Source organism: Peromyscus eremicus, chromosome 1, assembly GCF_949786415.1.
Source record: "Peromyscus eremicus chromosome 1, PerEre_H2_v1, whole genome shotgun sequence".
NCBI lineage: Eukaryota > Metazoa > Chordata > Mammalia > Rodentia > Cricetidae > Peromyscus > Peromyscus eremicus.
Window position 1 is genome coordinate 165,516,564 of NC_081416.1, and position 21,695 is coordinate 165,538,258.

General features: G+C 50.7%; 1 protein-coding gene across 1 annotated transcript in view; it reads left to right on the forward strand.

The window, feature by feature from the left end:
- Window positions 1-18,629, forward strand: part of Ltbp4 (latent transforming growth factor beta binding protein 4) — a 29,424-nt gene extending 10,795 nt beyond the window's left edge. Inside the window, exons 16-30 of the mRNA XM_059279543.1 lie at window positions 355-483; window positions 649-774; window positions 1,135-1,257; window positions 1,383-1,514; window positions 3,857-3,988; window positions 4,083-4,208; window positions 8,595-8,741; window positions 11,931-12,197; window positions 12,474-12,545; window positions 13,289-13,417; window positions 13,603-13,749; window positions 14,763-14,915; window positions 15,732-16,112; window positions 16,475-16,627; window positions 18,217-18,629. Of these exons, the coding sequence (XP_059135526.1) occupies window positions 355-483; window positions 649-774; window positions 1,135-1,257; window positions 1,383-1,514; window positions 3,857-3,988; window positions 4,083-4,208; window positions 8,595-8,741; window positions 11,931-12,197; window positions 12,474-12,545; window positions 13,289-13,417; window positions 13,603-13,749; window positions 14,763-14,915; window positions 15,732-16,112; window positions 16,475-16,627; window positions 18,217-18,371 (2,372 nt within the window). The 3' untranslated portion in view covers window positions 18,372-18,629. The remainder of the gene's footprint in view (window positions 1-354; window positions 484-648; window positions 775-1,134; window positions 1,258-1,382; window positions 1,515-3,856; window positions 3,989-4,082; window positions 4,209-8,594; window positions 8,742-11,930; window positions 12,198-12,473; window positions 12,546-13,288; window positions 13,418-13,602; window positions 13,750-14,762; window positions 14,916-15,731; window positions 16,113-16,474; window positions 16,628-18,216) is intronic.
- Window positions 18,630-21,695: the final 3,066 nt, after the last annotated feature.

Genomic DNA, 21,695 nt, shown 5'->3' on the forward strand with positions numbered 1-21,695 from the left:
CATGATCCTTGACCCTGGCACTTACCCTGACATCAGGCAGGATTCTGGACCCTGGCTGTAACCTCTGACCCCAGCTTACTTTGACCCGTTTATTTAGCAGAATCTTATCCAATAATCCTAGTTCACAACGCCTCAATTCATTCCTCCCCTTAGTTAAATTCTGACCCCCAGTGCTGATATAGAATCCCTTTCCCTGACCCCAGGATCCCGGTGGAGGGAGTCTCAGATACCCAGATCCAAGAACGTCTAATCCTGAGGCGCTCCTCCACCCTCCATTCAAGACCCTTCCCCATGACTTCCAGCAACCCCTTTGCTCTAGTGTACCCCTTCTGAGCCCCCCAACCGCCCCCATAGATGTGGACGAATGCAGTTCGGGCACCCCTTGTGGTCTCCACGGCCAGTGCACCAACACTGAGGGTTCCTTCCACTGCAGCTGCGCTCCAGGTTACCGGGCGCCATCTGGTCGACCTGGGCCTTGTGCAGGTGAGCTAGCTCTCCTGAGTAAAGCCTGGATTCTTGGGCGAAGCCCATTAGAGATGTAAAACCGATTAAGAAAGGGGTTTTCAAAATAATTTAGTCTTCAAGGTTTCGACTTGGGTGGTAGGGTTACATTACGGTCAGTCCAACACTGACACTTGTGTGCCCTAGACATAAATGAGTGTCTGGAAGGCGACTACTGCTTCCCCCACGGAGAGTGCCTCAACACCGATGGCTCCTTTGCCTGTACCTGTGCCCCTGGCTACCGGCCTGGACCTCGCGGAGCTTCTTGTCTGGGTCAGTCCCTAGGCTGTATCTGAGCACGGAGAGGGTTGGCTTACAGCACGAAAATGAAGGACAAGAGGAAGAGGGCGGAAAGGGGACTCTGAATTTTTGGCCAGTTTTGGGGGAATCTACATGGCTCACTGGGGTGGACCTTCCAGAGGCCTGGAGGTGGCAATCATGGAGAAGTAGGTCGCGTCAGGAAAGGTTGAAATCTGACAGCTGGGTAGTGATTAGAAAGGTCTTCAGACCGGAGGCGGGGCTTGCAAGCAAAGCAGATTGGGTGAGGCCTTCCCCTAAGGCTTTGGAGCTTGGAGGCTGGGATGGGGGGATTGGAGGGGTGTGGCCCTGGGTTTCGGATGCCCTGTCCTGCAGACGTGGACGAGTGCAGCGAGGAGGACCTTTGTCAGAGCGGCATCTGCACCAACACTGACGGCTCCTTCGAGTGCGTCTGTCCTCCCGGACACCGGGCTGGCCCAGATCTCGCCTCCTGCCTTGGTGAGAGGCCCCACTCCGCTGCCTCCTGCTTCTCCCGACTTCCTGCCTCTTTTCCCACCCCTTCCTCTTTTACCCTCACCTCTCTGTTTCTCCCTCTTGACTCTCTCCCCGACTTCTGTTCTCAGACATTGACGAATGTCGTGAACGGGGACCTGCCCTGTGCGGGTCTCAGCGCTGTGAAAATTCCCCGGGCTCCTACCGCTGTGTGCGGGACTGCGATCCTGGTTACCACCCTGGCCCTGAGGGCACCTGTGATGGTAAGACAGATCCCCCCAAATCTGTGACAGGTTATTGGAGTCTGTTCCCCTGGGAACTAGAGGAGAGCTAGCCTGCCTCAAAAACCCACGAGAGGTCCGAGGCTAACACACAACACTTCCTTTGTTCCCTCGCTGTTCTCTGGTAGAAATTAGCCACTGCTGTGTGCATGTGTTTAATTATGGGTCTCTCTTATCAGGAATCAGGACAAGTGAGACCCCCCTCCCCTTACTGAGCTGCTCTAATATATTTTTGAGGGAAGGGGTGCTGTGTGGATCAGTATTTTCCGTGACCCATGAAACAAAACTATTATGGGCTGCATTTCCCTCCCCAGTGGCTAATCCTCTGACTCGTGCAAATCGAATTTCCTAAGATCTCAATTATTAATTCCAAAGATTTCAGTAAGTACTTGCTGGACGCCAGACATTGGGGTCACAGCAGGAGACAAGCTAAACAAAACCCCTGCTCTGTGAGCTAATGTGGGGGGTAACTGTGTAAATAAAGTCAGGAACCATCCCACAGACAACTCTGAGGCCCTTTCTGTATGACAGGCAGAAATCTTCGTTGGTGTGGGGTTTGCATTGCAGGATGGTCACTGCCTGCACACCGATAATTTTACAGACACAGTGACAAGGTTGTTTTGTTCAGACAGTGTCTTGCTGTGTGGTCCATGCTGACCTTCAACTTGTTTTTTGGTTTGAGACAGTCTGCACCCTCCACCCCCCACCTCCCATGTGTAAGGGTGTGGGTGTGTGCAGCTCTGGCTAGCTTGAAAGTCACTATTGTAGGATATGCTTTGCCTGCAACTTGCAGCAATCCTCCTGCCTCAGCCTTCCTAGGACTTGAGTTTTAGCCATGCACCAGAACACCTGGCTCTGTCTCCCAAGTGCTGGAATTACAAGCACGTGCTACCATGCCCAGCTTAAAGTCAGGTTTAAGAAAGAGGCTATGGGGGCTGGAGTTAAGTTATGTGGCTCAGCAGTTAAGAGCACTGGCTTCTCTTCCAGAGGACCCTAGTTCAATTCCCAGCACCTACGTAGCAGCTCACATCTGTCTGTAACTCCAGTTCTAGAGGATCTGACACCTTCACACAGACATATGCACAGGCAAAACACCAGTCATATGAAATAAAAATAAATTAAAAAAGAAGAAGAAGAAAGAATAAAAGAGGCTATGAACCGGGCATGGTGGCGCATGCATTTAACCCCAGTACTCGGGAGGCAGAGACAGGCAGATCCTTGGGAGTTCGAGACCAACCTCATCTATAAAGAGAGTTCCAAGACAGCCAGCGCTGCGCAGAGAAACCCTGTCTTGAAAAAAAAAGAAATCCCAGAAAGAGACTATGAGACTGAGAATGCTCCTCGGCTGATAGGGTGCTTGCCTCAAATGCAAGACAGACAGACAGACACTGGATAAATGCAGAAACCCAGTACTGTGATCCCAGCATTTGGAAAGTGGAGGTTGGAGGATCAGAAGTTCAGGGTTATCTTTGGCTACGTAGCTACACGAGACCCTAAATAAAAAACAATGCTAGCTTTGAAAGGGAGAATAAATAGTTATGTCTGCTTCCGACCCTACAGTCCCAGTAACTGGAAGGCGGAGGCCTGAGGAGTTTACTATCTTCCTTGGCTACGTGGAATTCAAGGCCAACTTGCTTTACACAAGACCTTGTCTCTAAAACAAAACAAAATTTTAAACTGAATAAAAACAAGCCAGGCACAATGGTGTATGGCCTTAGTCCCAACACTTGGGAGGCAGAGGCAGGCAGATCTTTGTAAGTTCAAGGCCATCCCAGTCCTCATAGTGAGTTCCTGGACAGTCAGGGATCCTTAGTGAGACCCTGACCCATTAAAAAAAAAAAAAAAAAGGAAGGAAGGAAGGAAGTAGAGGTCATGGATTTGAAAGGGAGTCAGGAGTGGGGAGGACAGGGAATTGATTGGATCAGTGAGAAGAATTGATGGAAATGATGTAAATACAGTACTCATGTGAAATTCTCAACGAAAAAGGGGGGAGGGGAGAGAAGAAGAAAAATGGCAGGTGTGACGGGACAGTGGGGGAAGGGAGGCTTGACTTTGATATGTCACTGAAATGAGGGGCAGGGGGCCATGCACACAGCTGTGGGGACATATCTGGCCGAGAAAACAGCGTGGAGCAAAGGCCCTGAGGTGGGGCCCTGTTCGAGCTGTTTCAGAAACGGCAGTAAAAGCTACCAGACTCATCGAACACCAGGCTCAGGGACCCTGCAATCTCAGCGGCTGGAAGCGGCATTAGGAACAACCGCCCCCCCCCCATCCTTTTCAGGCCTTTGGCTCCCTTCCTCTGCCCCTCCTTCACTCTCTTGCAGATGTGGATGAGTGCCAAGAATACGGCTCTGCAATTTGTGGAGCGCAGCGCTGTGAGAACACCCCTGGCTCTTACCGCTGCACACCAGCCTGCGACCCTGGCTATCAGCCCACCCCAGGGGGCGGGTGCCAGGGTGGGTGTCCATGGGGTAGTAGCTGGGATGTGTGTGTGTGGGGGGATTCAAGGTGTAGATAGGCCTTATTGAAATGGCCGGCTGGTGCTTACAGATGTGGATGAGTGCCGGAACCGGTCCTTTTGTGGTGCCCACGCCGTGTGCCAGAACCTACCTGGCTCCTTCCAGTGCGTCTGTGACCAAGGCTATGAAGGCGCACGGGACGGACGTCACTGCGTGGGTAAGGGACTGCGGGGGTGGTGAGACCAGAGAGGGAGAAACATGAACTCTAGAGTTGTAGAATTAGTTCCGGGAATCTAAGGTCTGAGACATACCACTTAAAACTATCCTGCGTGCCAAGCTTGGGGGCTAACTTCTGTAATGTTAACATTTGGGAGGTAGAAACAAGAGGATTGCTGTGAGTTCGAGGCCAGCCTGAGCTAAATAGCAAGTTGCAGGCTAGCCTGGGCAATAGGGTATGACCCTGTCTCCAAACAAAAAGATTTAAGTGACAGAAGCCTTACTTAATTAGTTTTTTGTTTGTTTGCTTATATATGTTTTTTTTTTTAAGATTTATTCATTTTATTTTATGTTTTTCCTACATGTATTTATGTGCACCACATTTGTGACTGGTGCCCACAAAGGTAAGAAGAGGGCACGGGATGCCTCTTCTTAGATGGTTGTGAGCCACATGGGGGTGCTGGGAATTGAACCCTGGGTCATCTGCAAGAGCAGCCATGCTCTCAGCCACTGAGCCATCTCTCTCCAAACCCTCAGGTTTTGTGTGAACGTTAATTTTTTTTCTCTCTCAATGAAATTACATCCCAAATACTTCTGGCATTTTGTTTGTTTTTGTTTTTCTCAGGGGAAAAGGTTTCATGTCTTGAACTCACTGTATAGATGAGAGTGGCCTCCAATTTTGGATCCTCCTGCCTCCTCTTCTGAAGGGCGGAGATAACAATTGTGTGCTATCACACCAGGCTCCAGCCCAATTTTTACATTTTATTTAGAAATAGGACCACTGAATTGCCAAGGCTGGCCTTGAAATCACCTTGCAGCTAAGGCAAGCCTTGAATTTGTGAAACTCCTGCCTCAACCTCCCTAGTAGCTAGGATTACAGCTTTGAGCCACCAGATCAGACAGGAAATTTCTACACACAGCAAATAGAGAAATTTGTAGGCTGCTCCCGGCATGTCCACCACATGGATTCTGTATTACTACCACCATCACTGTCACCGACCTCATCATCCTCTTAGTATACTGGCTCCTTCATATATCCATCTATAGGTGTTTGGACAGATTGGTGGGCTTTTTGAGAGCTTGTTTTTGAGAAAAGAATATCACTCTAGCCTTGGCTGGCCCTGAACTCACTACATAGAACAGGTTGGCCTTCAGCTTGCCAACCCTTCTGCCTTTGTCTCCTGGGTATTGGAATTACAGTCATGAGCCAGTCTTCACTCTGCACATCACTAATTGGAGTTCATTATGTCTTTACAGACATTTCATATGAGGCCCAATGCGTGTGGGGGCCAGGGGACAACCTGTAGGAGTTTGTTATTTCCTTCCACCGTGTGGGGCCCTGGGGATAAACTTGGGTCATAGGCTTGGCAGCAAGTGAGAGCATTTACCTTCTGAGCCATCTCATGGGCCCTAGGGATCCAATATATATATATATATATATATATACATACAGTGCAGTGCATGCGATTGAGTTGTGTATTCTTTATGTTTTCACAAATACAAACACAGACTTTGTTATTTTTTCTTTTTGGCTGGGGGGATGAGGGATGAGACAGGGCCTTACTATGCAGCCCAGACTGGCCTTGAACTAATAATTCTCAGTGGCTTTACTTGTTTTCTTTATCTCTCTTTTCTTGCAGTGGTAGGGGTGGAACCTGGGGCCCTCCATATGCTAGTTAAGCACTAACCACTGCGCTACTTCACCAACTGCCTTTACTTCTTAAAAGAGATTTAAGAAGGCATGGGAAGGGATGGAGAAATGGCCCAGCAGTTAAGAGCGTGGATTGCTGTCTTAGAGGACCTACACTTGATTCCCAGCACCCATGTCAGGAGACTCACAGCCACTTGTAACTCCAGCTCCAGGAGATCTACCACCTCTGGCCTCTGAGGGCACCTGCACTCACATATATATACCTACATATAGATAGACACATATATGCTTGATTAAAAAGCAATATATAGCCAGGTGGTGGTGGCACACACCTTTAATCCCAGCACTTGAGAGGCAGAGGCAGGCGGATCTCTCTGAGTTCGAGGCCAGCCTGATCTACAGAGTGAATTCCAGGACATCGAGGGCTCTTACACAGAGAAACCCTGTCTCAAACTATATATATAGTGTGTGTGTATTTTGATTGAATGTATGTCTGTGTAGCACATGTGTGCCTGGTACCCTTGGAGGAAGGGGTGTCAGATCCCCTGGAAGTAGAGTTATGAACAGTTGTGAACTGCCAAGTGGGTGCTGGGAATGAGCCTGGGTCTTCTGCAAGAACAAGTGCTCTTAAATGCTGAGCCATCTCTCCTGCCCCAACTCGTGTATGGCCTGAAACTCACTATGTAGATCAGGCTAGCTTCATACTCAGCCTTATGAGTGCTGGGATTAAAGACCTGTGCCACCATGCCCAGCCAAATACATATTTTTTATTTTTAATTAATTAACTTATTTTCGAGACAGGGTTTCTCTGTGTAGCCCTGGCTGTCCTAGAACTCATTCTGTAGACCAGGCTGGGCTTGAACTCAGAGCTTCACCTACCTCTGCCTCCTGAGTGCTGGGATTATCCACTTGCTGCTCTTGCAAAGAATCAGGTTCAGTTCCCAGCACCCACGTAGTGACTCATGACTGTAACTCCAGTTCCAGAAGATCTGCTGCCCCTTTCTGATGTCTGAGCGCACCAGGCACTCAGATGATGCACATACATACTGCATGTGTGTATGTGCATGGCAGACACACAAAACATAAAATAAAAAACAGCTGAGAGGAGAGGGAGGGATGGAAATGGCAAAGTCTGTGAGTGAGACGTAACTGGAGCCAAGAACTGCAAAAAAGCTGCCTGTCTCCGTCTGCTGGGTTGGTTTGCAGGCAGTGGCAGGTGGCCCTAGCTCTGTCTGGGCTGACAGCCTCAGCCTGGCAGCTGCAGAGCTAAGGAGGTGACCCAGAAAGTCTGAGATTGGCTTTGATTGGCATGAAGAGGTCACTGCCTGCCTCTGACCCGGAGAATCGCAGTTACCTGATTGGTTCTGCCCCAGTGGAGACCTGGCTGTACGCGGGATGCATGGGATGGACTTGGAAGCTCAGAGAATTCCCAAGGGAAAGTTAGGGCTTCTAACCAGAGGAAAAGTAGACAATAGGCTGTTAAAAAAAATGTCCACTCCGGCGGATGGAAAGTTGGTTCAGCAGTTAAGAGCACTTTCTGGTCTTTCAGAGGACTGGAGTTCAATTCTCAGGATTCTCACAATCATCTAGAATCCAGTTCCCAGGTATCCAACACCTTCTCCTGGTCTCCACTGGAACCATGCACATGACACACATACAGACATATGCAAACACACACACATTTTTTTTTCATTTCTTTTTTTTTTTCATTTCTTTTTTTTTTTTTTTTTTTTTAGATTTATTTATTTATTATGTATACAGAAGAGGGCGCCAGATCTCATTACAGATGGTTGTGAGCCACCATGTGGGTGCAGGGAATTGAACTCAGGACGTCTGGAAGAGCAGTCAGTGCCCTTAACCTCTGAGCCATCTCTCCAGCCCCACATTTTTTTTTTTTTTAATTTACACTGTGAACCAGGTGTAGTGGTGCATGCCAGGCTCCTAAGAGACAAGTAGGATTACCACAAGGCTCGGGGCAGCCTGGCCTATACAGGGAGTTCCAAACTATCCTGGGTTAAAGTATAAAATTGTTTTTGTTGTTGTTGTTGCTGTTGGTTTCAGTTTTTGCGTTTTTTGTTTTGTTTTTGTTTGTTGTTTTGTTTGTTTTCAAGATAGTGTTTCTCTGTGTTGCCCTGAAACTTTATAGACCAGGATGGCCTCGGACTCACAGAGATCCACCTGCCTCTGCCTCCTGAATGCTAGAATTAAAGGTGTGTGCCACCACCACCTGACTGGTTTTTTGATTTTGTTTTTGTTTTTTATGAAACAAGGACAACAAAATGCTGGCAGTGTTGGCTCATACAGATATAATCCTGATACTCAGGCAGAGGCAGAAGGATTGCCACAAGTTTAAGGCCAGCCTGGTCTACATAATGATCCAGAGCTACACAGTGAGATCCTACCTCAAAAGCCATATATCTATTTAGAGACTGATTATTATCAGTTATATTTGAATATTCATTTTATTTTATGTATATAGTATTTATCTGCATCACATGCATGCAGTGCCTGTAGAAGCCAGAAGAGGGCATCAGATCCCTGGAACTGGAGTTACAGACAGTTGTGAGCCACCTTGTGGGTGCTGGGAACTGAGCCCAGGTCCTCCTCAAGAGCAGCCAGTGCTCTTCACTGCTGGGCCATCTCTTCTGCCCCATCTATTACAGTTGAAATCTTGGACTTCCCAAACCACAGAGGTTCATAATGTGGACTTTTTCCTGCTCTATTTCCTGCTCACAGATGTGAACGAGTGCGAGACACTACAGGGTGTGTGTGGCTCTGCACTGTGTGAAAATGTCGAAGGTTCCTTCCTGTGTGTCTGCCCCACCAGCCCTGAGGAGTTTGACCCCATGACTGGACGCTGTGTTCCTCCACGGACTTCTGCCGGTAAGATTCATGTGTCTACATAACAAATGCCTGCTGGTCCTGTGGGAAAATTATGTGGCTCTGTGGGTGTGTGTGTGTGTGTGTGTGTGTGTGTGTGTGTGTGTGTGTGTTGATATCTTTCATCAGTCAAATGCTATCACTTTATTTTTTTAATTTTTTGTCTGTTCCTTTGAAGGTTTTAATTATTTATTTCAGTTTTTTAAATGGGTTCTATAAGGTTTATTTTTTATTTATGTGTGTGTGGAGAGTGGGAATATACATGCATGTGTGTGTGAATGCCCTAGAAGGCCACATGGGTGCTGGGGACATAACTGATTCCTCCACAAGAGCCATGTCTTCAGCCTTTAGTTGATTTGCTAAAGTTTGATTCTTGTGTATGATGTGATGGGTACATGCATGTCGACGTGGTTATGTCCCATGATGTGCGTGTGGAGGTCAGAGGACAACCATATGAAGATGGTTCTCTCCTTCCACCTTTACGTGGGTTCCTGGGGTTGAACTCAGATCGGTAGGCGTCCATGACAAGCACCTTTACCCGTGAGTCATTTTGAAAGCTCAATTTTTTTTTCCAGGTAGGGTCTCATGCAGCTCAGGCTGGCCACAGACTCTATGTAGCTGAGGTGACTTTGATCATCTGATCCTCCTGCCTTTACTATCTAAGTGCTGGGATCATGGGAACGTGCCACCACGCCTGGCTTATGTGGTGCTGAGAATCAAACCCTGGCCTTTGTGCCTGCTGGGCAAGCACTCCACCAACTGAGCCAGCTTCTACCCTAAAAGCTATCGCTTTAAAAACAAATATGCAACCCCCCTTAGAATGAGCAGGATGATGTGGCCAACAGGCAAGTGAGCAACAGCTCTGTGCTGAGTTGCAGGCTCCAGCCTTGGGCGTGACATTAGACTTAGTCAAGAGAATGAGATCGTGGCTCAGCTCTGTTGGATCCCTTCTTCCAGTGTGCATACATAGGCCAATCAGCATGTTCAGACCCTTGCTGCTCATTGGGAACACAGTAGTAAGTGGAGAGGCTTTATCTCTGTCCTGACGGTCTCCAACGGAGAGCTGAGCCGGATGCCGTAAGGCCTAAGGCTACTCCACAAGCTGAGGTGGGACTGAAGGTTTGAGGCTATAAAGTGAGTTTCTGACAACCTGGGCAACTTAGTGAGGCCTTCCTTGTCTCAGAGAAAAAGTAAAAGTTGGATAGGTATATATAGTTCAGTGGCAGAGCCTTGCCTATATCCCACTAGTGAAAGGCTGAGGTTCGGCTCAGTAGTAGAACCCTTACTGTAGGGCTGGGGATATGGCTCAGTAGTAGAACCCCTGCCTAGTATTTCTCAGTGAGGGGCTGGGGTGTGGCTGAGTGTAGAGCCCCTGCCTAGAATCCCCCAGTGAGGGGCTGGGGGTGTGGCTCAGTGGTAGAGCCCATGCCTAGAGTCCCCCAGTGAGGGGCTGGAGGTATGACTCAGTGGTAGAGCCCCTGCCTAGAATTCCCCAGTGAGGGGCTGGGGGTGTGGCTCAGTGGTAGAGCCCATGCCTAGAATCCCCCAGTGAGGAGCTGGGGTGTGGCTCAGTGGTAGAGCCCCTGCCTAGAATCCCCCAGTGAGGGGCTGGGGGTGTGGCTCAGTGGTAGAGCCCTTGTCTAGAATCCCCCAGTGAGGGGCTGGAGACATGGCTCAGCAGTAAAGATCTTGCCTGGTATGCGTACGGTCCTGTGTTCAGTCCAATGAAGAGATAAGGATATTGCTAGCTGGCTGGGAGGATGGAAGAGCAAAGGAAGCTATAGGGAAAAGGAGAGACCCAGGCCAGCATGAGAAGAGGTTTCTGAAGGAGTCAGTGTCTGAGTTAAGTGGGGTGAACAGAAACAAGGAGCTGAAGTGGGGGGTGGTTACTGTGTGGCTGTGACCTGACAAACTATGGAAGGGAGGAGGGGTTTGTCCTGCCTCATGATTTGACAGTGTAGTCCATCTGTGGGGGACACATGGAATCTTCTTGCTCACTGTGTAAGGATCAGGAAGCAGAGAAAGGGCAACTCGGGGTTCAGCTGGCTTTTTACCCCTTTTTTATTCAGTCCAGGGCCCTAGCCCATGGTAGACTGCCATGGGTCTTCTGGAAGTCCTTTCTTTCTTTCTTTCTTTTTTTTTTTGTTTTTCGAAGCTGAGGACTGAACCCAGGACCTTGCACTTGCTAGGCAAGCACTCTACCGCTGAGCTAAATCCCCAAACCCTGGAAGTCCTTTCTAGAAATGCTGTCACAGACATACCCAGAAGGTGTAGTCACTGATGTTCTGGGCAGTTGCTTTTCCTCAGGGCATATAGCACCATGGACCAGTTTCAACCGAGAAAGAGATTGAAATCTCCCTAGGGGTGCTGTGGAAGGGTCGGAGCAGGAGAGGTCAGGGCTGGACTGGAACAGGGGCCTTGAGTGGGGAGAGACAGTGATGGGAGAAACATCTGAGAGCCATGTGGATGAGCTGTGAGGCTGCCCATGGGGAAATGTGTTGGATCCAGTCTGGGACCACCTGGGTGTGGAGAACCAGAGAAGCACCTGGAAAGCACAGGTCCCCCCCACCTGTGCTACAGCTGAGGGGACACCTGGAAAGGGTGAGGTTGTGAAGCAAAGGATACAGAAGTGACACTCAGGAGGCAGAGGCAGGTGGATCTCTGTGAGTTCGAGGCCAGCCTGGTCTACAAATTGAGTTCCAAGACAGCCAGGGCTACACAGAGAAACCCTGTCTTGGAAAACAAAACAAAAGAAAGAAAACCAAACAAATAAATCTATATGCATAATATAATATACATAATAATTATATGTTATCATTTAGGTTTTAAAGTCCTTGCCTAGCATACATAGGACTCTAGGGCTCTAGGTTTGGATGTAATGGGGCACACTTACAATCCTAGCCCTTGGTAGGTGGACGCAGGAGAATCCGGAGATCGAAGTCATCCCAAGTTATATGAGACCTCATCTGTCCTCCTAAGCCTCTAAGTGTGCTGTCTTGTTCTGCTGCTGATGGCTGGTACCCTCAGGGCCTGTGTCCGTGTCCGTGTGTGTCCGTCTTTCCGTCCCGTCCCCCCGTCCCGTCCCTCGTCCCGTCCCCCGTCCCCGTCTCCCCCCCCCCCCCTACCCCCCGTCACTGACATAGGAAAGTAGAAGACACAACATATGCCTGGCTAAAGCCGTGTTTTTTTCAGGCACGTTCCCAGGCTCACAGCCCCAAGCACCTGCCAGCCCCAATCTTCCAGCCAGGCCTCCACCCCCACCCCCACCTCGAAGACCCAGCCCTCCCAGGCAGGGTCCTGTGAGCAGTGGGCGCCGAGAGTGCTACTTCGACACAGCAGCCCCAGATGCGTGTGACAATATCTTGGCCCGAAATGTGACATGGCAGGAATGTTGCTGTACTGTGGGTGAAGGCTGGGGCAGCGGCTGCCGTATCCAGCAGTGCCCGGGCACTGAGACCGGTAGGCACGGGCTGTGGGGAGACACAGGCCTGAGCTCTGCGTGGAGATCCTGGGGTATGGGGCCTGGAAAAGGGATATGTTTAGGTGTAGGATTGAGTTGCTGGTGTTGCCAGGACAAGCGTGAGCCCTCAGCCACCAGGTGGCACCATCAGGGGGTGCAGCTGAGAAGTGGGCACTAACTGACCTGGACTGTAGCACTCTAGGGGGCAAGAGCCAGTGGGCTTGGGCAAGGACTGGGGCTTGGGTTTCTGGGTTCATTCTTGCTTCTGTGTGCAGCTGAGTACCAGTCATTATGTCCTCACGGCCGGGGCTACCTGGTGTCCAGTGGAGATCTGAGTGCCCGGAGAGGTAAGGCCAGACTTCAGCCCCTACCCACTCGCAACCCCTAGACCCAGCTCTATCTCACCCTGCCTCAGTTTCTTCCTGATTTCTTTCTTATGTGTATATGTATGTATGTATTTGTTTGTTTGTTTGTTTGTTTATTGTTGAGGAGTGGATCTCACTAGTAGACCATACTGGCCTCAAACTTGTGAGCTACTCGATTTCTTACTTCTCTCTCTCTCTCTCTTCTCCTTCTTCTTCTTAGTCCTCCTCCTCCTCTTCATCTTTTCTTTTGGGTTGTTCAAGACAGGGTTTCTCTGTGTAGCCCTGGCTGTCCTGGAACTCTCTCTGTAGATCAGGCTGGCCTCGAACTCACAGAGATCCACCTGCCTCTGCCTCCTGAGTGCTGGGAGTAAAGGTATGTGCCACCACAGCCCGGTTCTCCTTTCTTTTCTTTCCTCCGTTTTAATTTGTGTTTTTGGTCACAGGGTCAGGTAGCCCAGGCTAGCTAAGAATTTGCTATGCAGCAGAGGCTAACCTGAATTCTGTTGTTCTGAACTCCACCTCTTGACTGTTGGGATTACATGCATGCTTCAACACACCTAGCTCCATTCTCACTTTGATTCGCTTGAGGGTCTCCTCTTCCTCAAGGTCCCCTCTGGTTCCAGTTTTCCTCGTCTCAGCTTCTGGGTGCCATTGCTGTCCTCCTCTGTCCTGACTGTTTACCGCAGATCACACCCACCCCGCCCTCATCTCACCTTTTCCTACAGATGTGGATGAATGCCAGCTCTTCCAGGACCAGGTGTGCAGGAGCGGAGTGTGTGTGAACACCGCCCCAGGCTATTCTTGCTATTGCAGCAACGGCTTCTACTATCATGCACAGCGGCTGGAATGCGTTGGTATGAACCCCACCTTCCCCCACCCCCAACTCGGGCCGTGCCAGTCCCAAATAGGAATGTGGCTATCCCAGCAGGAAGTCCTTCCGAAGTCTAGACTGCATCCATCACTCTGTCAGTGAGCTGGGGAAATGTGAAAGTGAGTTCATCCTGGTAATCGCCCCATCCCCCACCCCATGCCTTCCTAGATAATGACGAATGCGCAGACGAGGAGCCTGCTTGTGAAGGCGGCCGCTGCGTCAACACAGTGGGCTCTTACCACTGCACCTGCGAGCCCCCACTGGTGCTGGACGGCTCCCGGCGCCGCTGCGTCTCCAACGAGAGCCAGAGCCTCGGTAACCCCGCCCACAGACCCGCCCAGGTCCCCCGCTAGATCCCTAGGCCCAGCCTCCAGCCTGTGCTAAAGGCCACGCCTTCCTCAGGGCCACGCCCCTAGCGCCTGGATGGGCACAGAGTGGCTTCTTGCTTGTTTTTTCAAGACTGCATTTTCACTATGTGGCTCGGCCTGGCCTGGATCTCATAGATACCTGCCTACTTCTGCCTCCAAAGCTCTGGGATTTTTAAAGCCGAGAGCCACACTTTTCGTTTTTTTCCCAAATCATTATTATTTTGTAGTACGGGCTGACCTGGAACACACAGAAATCCTCCTGCCTCGGCCTTCTGATTGCTGGAATTACAGGTGTGAGAGGACAGGGCTTACCTCTCTTTCGAGGTAACCTGGCCTGGTGGTTGAAGGTGAAAGTTTTAGTGTCGGTCTTCATTTTCTTGCTGTGTATACCCGCACACATTTCTTGGGCCCCAGGTTCCTCTCTTCTTTTACATGCAGACTCCCACTATGTAGCCCAGGCTAGCCTAAACTCACTTGAACTCTTGCCTCAGTTACTGGGATTACAGGCCTGCTCTACCACACCTGCTCTTTTGGTCTCTCTCTCTCTCTCTCTCTCTCTCTCTCTCTCTCTCTCTCTCTTGCTCACTGGCTCATCGCTCTCGCTCTCTCAGCCTCTGTCCACCTATCTTAAGTTTCTTTCTCTCACACACTCCATGTGTCTCCCCTGCTTTACCTTGGTCCTTGGCCCCAAATCCTCTTTTCCAATGTTCTCTTCCTACAAAAATCCCTAAACTTTGAGGCTTCCTTTAAACAATGCTCGGGGTGCAGGGTGTGATGGTGCACACCTGTGATCCTAGCCACACAAGAGATGGATGAAGGAGGACCACAAGAGTTGTGGGCCAGCCTGAGCTACATAGAGAGACCACCCCCATTTCACAGAACCCTGTGGAAGCTGGACTTGGTCTCTGAGGGAGGGTCCGAGTCCCAGTCTGCCCTGATGCATCCTGTCATTGCCCATAGATGACAATCTGGGAGTATGCTGGCAGGAAGTGGGGCCTGATCTTGTTTGCAGTCGCCCACGACTAGACCGCCAGGCCACCTACACAGAGTGCTGCTGCCTCTACGGCGAAGCCTGGGGTATGGACTGTGCACTCTGCCCTGCCCAGGACTCAGGTACTGTATCTCTCTAGACTGCCCCCAAAGGACCTCTTGCCGTTTTTACACAAGTTGCATCCTATCCTGAAATCTTGGTCACAATCCTAAAAAGGTCAAAGTGTCCTCAGCAGAAATCTCGAGGCCTGAATCAGCAGCTCTTCCCATAGGTCCAGCCCCATCAGCTCTGAGCTCTCTCATCCTAAAGTTCCAGTTTCTAGACACCCCTCTCCCCCGACACAACCTGTGACACACCCCTCCAGATACCCCTGGACCCTTCGCTCCCAGTAGCAGTTGCCCACTGACACCACCCTGCCCTTCAGACTCCACCCATAGCACTAACAGCTGCTAACACTCATTGCTCCCGCCCCCACCTCCACCCCCACCCCCACACCAGGTTATCAAGATTCCAACATCCAAAGATCTCTGGTCTCCTCCTACTAGCTCCTTAAAAACATGAGCCCCAAACCCCAGGCTTGATTCCTCCAGATCCCAGAGATTCAAGCTCCCTCCAGGCCCCTTCGTCCCCATAAGTCCCGTTGTTCAGCCAGCCCGTTGATTCTCCAGCCATAAAACACCTTCCTCTCATTTCTTCAGGTTCCTAGCCCTAGCTCCCATGGGTCCCCCAAATCCCAACACCTTAGACTTTGATTCTTAGCTGCAGTCTGAGGACGCTAGATCCCAGGATTCAGAATCCCGACTCCTCCTGGAGCCATCCAAAGCCCTGATCCTGCCTTTCCAGCGAAGTCCCCTCCCCAGCCTTTCCCCAAGCCTTCCTGTGCTTCTCGTCATGAGCAGTGGGTATTGAGTGTGGTATGTCTTGGCTCCTGTTCACAGATGATTTCGAGGCACTTTGCAATGTGCTGCGCCCCCCTGCATATGGCCCACCGCGCCCAGGCGGCTTTGGACTCCCCTACGAATATGGCCCAGATATAGGCCCACCTTACCAGAGTCTCCCTTACGGGCCAGACCTGTATCCACCACCTGTACTACCATATGACCCCTACCCACCCCCTCCTGGACCCTTTGCCCGCCGGGAGGCCCCTTATGGCGCCCCACCCTTCGACATGCCGGACTTCGAGGATGATGGTGGCCCCTATGGTGAGTCAGAGGCTCCTGCTCCACCCAGCCGAGGCACTGGCTGGCCATATCGGTCCAGAGACACCCGTGGTTCCTTCCCAGAGCCTGAGGAGTCCTCTGAGCGCGGAGGCTATACAGGTGAGCAGTGCCGCCAGGGATACCAAGCAGACAGACAAAAAACACAAGGTGGGGGGTCAATGCCGAGAGAAAGCAGGAGAGAAATACAGGAAAGAAAGCAGGTCAGAAATACACAAAGGCATGGAAAGACTCGTGCCTGTAATACCAGCGCTAGAGAGGCTGAGGCAGGAGGATCGCTGCAAGTTTGAGGCCATCCTAGGATGGATAGCAACACCTAGGGGAACTGAGCATGGTAAACGTTCTTAGTGCTGCGCCCCCTGCAGTCTGGGAGTGGGAAGGACAGGTTAGGAAGAGACGCACAGAGTGGGAAGCCAGGGGCAAAGGCTGAGCTCCCCAGTCACAGCTCCCTGTGTTCTCTGCAGGAGCCTTGGCTGGGCCCTATGAAGGCCTGGAAGCTGAGGAGTGCGGGATCCTGGACGGCTGTGCCCATGGCCGCTGTGTGCGCGTTCCCGAAGGCTTTACCTGTGACTGTTTCGATGGCTACCGCCTGGACATCGCCCGCATGTCCTGTGTCGGTGAGAAAGGGGAGCAGAGGGAAGGGTAAAAGCAAGCTTGACCAGAGGGTGATTAGGAACCTCCAAGAAAGGACCTCATTATAGATAGGGGCCAGACCATCCTAGGGGGTGGAAATTTATTCTTGCTCAGGGTGGGGCTTGACTGAAGAAGATGGGGTCAGAGTACCAGGAAAGCCAGACTCCTGTACATGGCAGAGCTGGGCTGGGAAATACGAAAAGAATATTGCGGAATATATATTGTTGTTCTAGGGATGGAACCCAGGGCTTGATGCATGCATGCTAGGCAGGTGCTTTACCACTGAGCCCCAGCCCCTCACTGGGGATTCTAGACAGGGGCTCTCCCACGGAGCCAGGCCCTCTTAGACTGGCGGAGTCTAGGCAGGGGCTGGTTCACTGAGCCACACCCCTAGCCCCTGTGGATGAGACTTGGAGGACGGTCAGTGCTACCTTGGGCAATCTTCTCATTCTCTTTGCAAACCTCAGCCTTCCCACATGTAATTGGAGTAGTAATCATGTCTGCCTATATAAGGGATAAAGGCTTACAATCAGGAGCTGTGAGGGGGTCAGAGAGACCCCAGTCTCAGTCCTGAGACAGGTCACTGTGCGTTGTTCAGCTTTCCTCACCTGGAAAAACAAAGCAAAAACCCACAGAAAACAGGCTTAGTGAAAGAGCCCATTTCACAGAGTTCTTGAGAATGTCAGTGACATTGGTTTACAGGACACCCTGACCTGTATATATACTGGGGATCAGGGCTGCAGAGATGGCTCGGTGGTTAAGAGGGCTTCCTGTTCTTCAGATGACCAGAGTTTGGTTCCCAAAACCCACATCAGACTCTCACTACCACCTGTGATTCCAGTTCCAGGGGATCCAACGCCCCCTTCTGGCCTCTGCGGGCACTGCACATGGGTGGTACACACACTCATAAAATAAAAAATGCATTTAAAAAAATTAAAGATGCTCGGAAAGGTGAACTGAGTTCCCCAAGGTCTCACAGTCAAGAAGTAGCAGTGGGCGAGGTTAAAGAGTGGGAGAGCTGGCCTGAGAATGAGATCCGTACCATGTGCCGCTTACAGCGTGGCACTGAGCAAGCTTTCCTGTGCTGGGCCACAGTTAGCGCCTGTATAGCACAGAAACACAGTAACTACTTCCAAGGGTTATGAGGAAGATAGTGTTAATACAGGTTCCGTGCTCACAGGGATGTCTGACATGTAGGTATTGTCAATAGCAATGTTTTCTTTTTCAGCTTTTTTTTTATTATTGTGTGTGTGCATGCTGTACCACACGTGTGGGAGCCAGGATGCAACTCTGTGGCATCAGGTCTCCCCTTCCACCTTTCCTTGGGTTCTGAGGATCAAACTCAGGTCATCTGGCTGGCACAGAAAGTGCTTTATTCCACTGACCCATCTCGCAGGCCCAAACACAGAGATATTATACCACTTGCCTGGGCTCACACAGCCTGCAGGTAGCAAGTGATAGTTTGTGTTCCATAGGAGAGGCTCAACATCTGTGATTCTCTACCTCAAAAGACCAGGGAGATGGGCTTCTCATTCCCAGGCTTGAGCAACGATCTTTTTAACCCTTCCCCCAGACATCAACGAGTGTGATGAGGCGGAGGCAACCTCCCCACTCTGTGTCAATGCACGCTGCGTCAACACCAATGGCTCCTTCCGATGTGTCTGCCGCCCAGGATTTGCACCCACGCACCAACCACATCACTGTGCGCCTGCGCGACCCCGGGCCTGAGCACCTGTGCCTGGCATCCCGTTACGCCTGTGCATTGGGAGCTTCCAGAGCAGGCCTGCCTTCCTCTAGTCTGCAAGTGAGCAAGGATGTCAGCCAGTCTGGATTTAGGATGGACAGACACAGAGGGATGCCTTTCACTGCTCCGGTCATTCCCAGCCCCTCCTACCGGAGCCTTGGGCCTGGCATGGTCCAGTCCTGGGTCCTCCGTCATATTCCTTGCCCTTTTATAAAATTTTCAATTAAAACACCTATTTTGTACTTTCGGCCTCTGCCTGCCCTTTTCTTTTTCTCAAAAGCTGACTCCACAGTTCGCTGAGTCACTCAGTCACCCATGAATGCACCATTCCTGACGCCAAGACTGACTCTGACTTTCCGTGACTCTCACTGCGTCTGGCTTTGGCCCTCCTGGCCCTCCTATCTCAGTTTCTCTCTCTTATCTGTCGTCTTTTCTCTGGGAAATTTCCCATCTTTCTGTCTTTTCATCTCTTTTTGCCTCTATCATTTTCTTTCTAATCTTTAGAACTGGGGTTTTTGTTATTTTTGTTTGTTTGTTTGTTTTCTTCTAAGGGAAAAAACAACAACAACAAAACAGGTTGTTATGTAGCCTAACCTGAACTTGAACTCCTGACCCTCCTGTCCTCAGCCTCCCAGGGTCTATGATTACAGATGTGCACCACCATGCCCAGCTTCGGTTTTGTTGTTGACCAAACCTTCCCAGCATGGGAGAGGAAGAGGCAGTGCTCTGTTCCCTTAAGGATCCAGGACCATGAACATCAACTATCACAGGTGAGGAGAGGTGTCAGTACACAGGGGCTCAAGACTCCATATGTCTACAGTGGGGCCAGCAGCACACACGTTACTACTGAATTATAATCCAAAGAAGCTGAAAAAACAAAATTTAAAAATAGTGAGGGGCTTGGGGAATGGCCCAGTGGTTGAGTACTTGCTGAGAATCCAGCAATCAAAGGCTGGGGAGTGACTCAGCACCTGCCTAGAATCCCCCAGTGAGGAGTTGGGAGTGTGGCTCAGTAGTAGAGCCCCTGCCTAGAATTCCCCAGTGAGGGGCTGGGAGTGTGGCTCAGTGGTAGAGCACCTGCCTGGAACCCCCCAGTGAGGGGCTGGGGGTGTGGCTCAGTGGTACAGCCCCTGCCTAGAAGCGTCCAGTGAGGGGCTGGGGTTGTGACTCAGTGGTACAGCCCCTGCCTAGAACTCCCTAGTGAGGGGCTGGAACATGGCTCAGTGGTACAGCCCCTGCCTAGAATCCCCCAGTGAGGGGCTGGGGTGTGGCTCAGTGGTAGAGCCTCTGCCTAGAACCCCCCAGTGAGGGGTTGGGAGTGTGGCTCAGTGGTAGAGCCCCTGCCTAGAATCCCCCAGTGAGGGGCTGGGGGTGTGGCTCAGTGGTAGAGTCCCTGCCTAGAATCCCCCAGGGAGGGGCTGGGGGTGTGGCTCAGTGGTAGAGCCCCTGCCTGGAGTCCCCCAGTGAGGGGCTGGGGGCATGGCTCAGTGGTAGAGCCCCTGCCTAGAACCCCCCAGTGAGGGGCTGGGAGCATGGCTCAGTGGTAGAGTTCCTGCCTAGCTGCAGAAGGCTCTAAGTTTCCCCCTCAGTTCTACCAAGAGGGGGTTAAAAAAAGAGAAAATAACCTGTCCAAAGTGGATCAGGAAGTTACTCCCCCGCCCCCAGCTGAGAGCAGAGGAGCCAACCCAAACACTAACCTCATTCATCGAACCCATAAATATTTTCCATAGAATCTGGATGTGAGTTGAGATCCCAGACAAACGTTTGTCCAGCACTGATGGCAGGCTGCTGGGCTGGGTTCCTGAAGGGCTGAGACCTCAATGACTTGGGGAAATGGACAAGATAAAGTGGAAGCCGGTGCTCCTGAGTGAGACAGCAGGTCTGCAAAAGTCTAGAGGCTAGAGTGGCAGATCACTTTTAGATGTCCCTCTTTTGGAATGTCATCAAATTCTGTGTTGGGCAATGCTGGTGACATTTTGGGTATGGGAAGAGGGAGGGGGGAGAGAGAGGCTTGACTTTTGGGATTTGGGATCCCTTTTGGGGGTCTATGGAAAGCTCTGGGTAGTCAAAGAAGAAAAGCAAACAAATAAAATGTCAGCAGGGCAGAGGTAGCGCACACCTTTAATCCCAGCACTCGGGAGGCAGAGGCAGGTGGATCTCTGTGAGTTCGAGGCCAATCTGTTCTACAGAGTGAGTTCCAGGACAACCAAGGCTACACAGAAAAACCCTGTCCCCAAAATCAAAACCAGAAGAGAAAGAAAGGAGGGGGAAGGGAGGGAGAGAGGAAGGGAGGGAGAGAGAAAGGGAGGGAGGGAGGGAGGGAGGAAGGAAGGAAAGAAGGAAGGAAGGAAGGAAGGAAGGAAGGAAGGAAGGAAGGAAGGAAGGAAAGAAAATGTAAAGGCACTTGCCACCATGCCTGAAGACTCGACTTCAATCTCCAGGATCCGGGAATGATAGGAGAGAACTCTCTCTCTCTCTCTCTCTCTCTCTCTCTCTCTCTCTCTCTCTCTCTCTCTCTCTCTCTCACACACACACACACACACACACACACACACACACACACAATGTTGTTGTTTTTTGTTTTTTAATCCATGCCCAGGAGTACTTGGCCAACACATAAGAGATTCCGTGTTTCTTTCGTGAAGCTTTTTGTTTCATTTTGGTATCTTTTGTCTTACTGGTTTTTATTTGTTTGTTTTGTTTTGTTTTTGAGAGAGAAAAAGAGGGAGGGAGGGAGAGAGAAGATGAAGTCGGGTGGGCAGAGGTGGGGACGATCTGGGAGGAGTTGGAGGAAGGGAAAATATGATGAAAACATATTGTTTGAAAAGTATTTTGGAAAAAAAATCCATTGTAAGTGTAGACAATTCACAAATATTCCTGTCATCCCCCCACCTCAACCACTTTGCTCTGCAGATGTGGCAGGAGGGGATGCCCAGCACAACAGGGCTGGAAGGCTCTGTGATTGACTTTCAGTCACACACCCTCTCACCCCGTGCTGTGCCTGGGGGCTCAGCAAAGAAACTAGTTTGGGGGCTAGAGAGATGGCTCAGTGGTTCAGAGCACTGGCTGCTCTTCCAGAGGCCTGGGGTTCAATTCCCAGCACTCACATGGCCGCTCACAACTGTCTGTAACTCCAGGATCCAGCACCCTCACAGACATACGTACAGGCAAAAACATGGATTAAAAAAAAAAAAAAGAAAGAATCTAGTTTGAATTTCTCTCATTTCATTCCTACATCCCCCACATTAGTTCCTCAGCCCTGGCTCTGGGGGTTTTGGCGCTGATCAGGATCAATGCGTTCTCCTCTG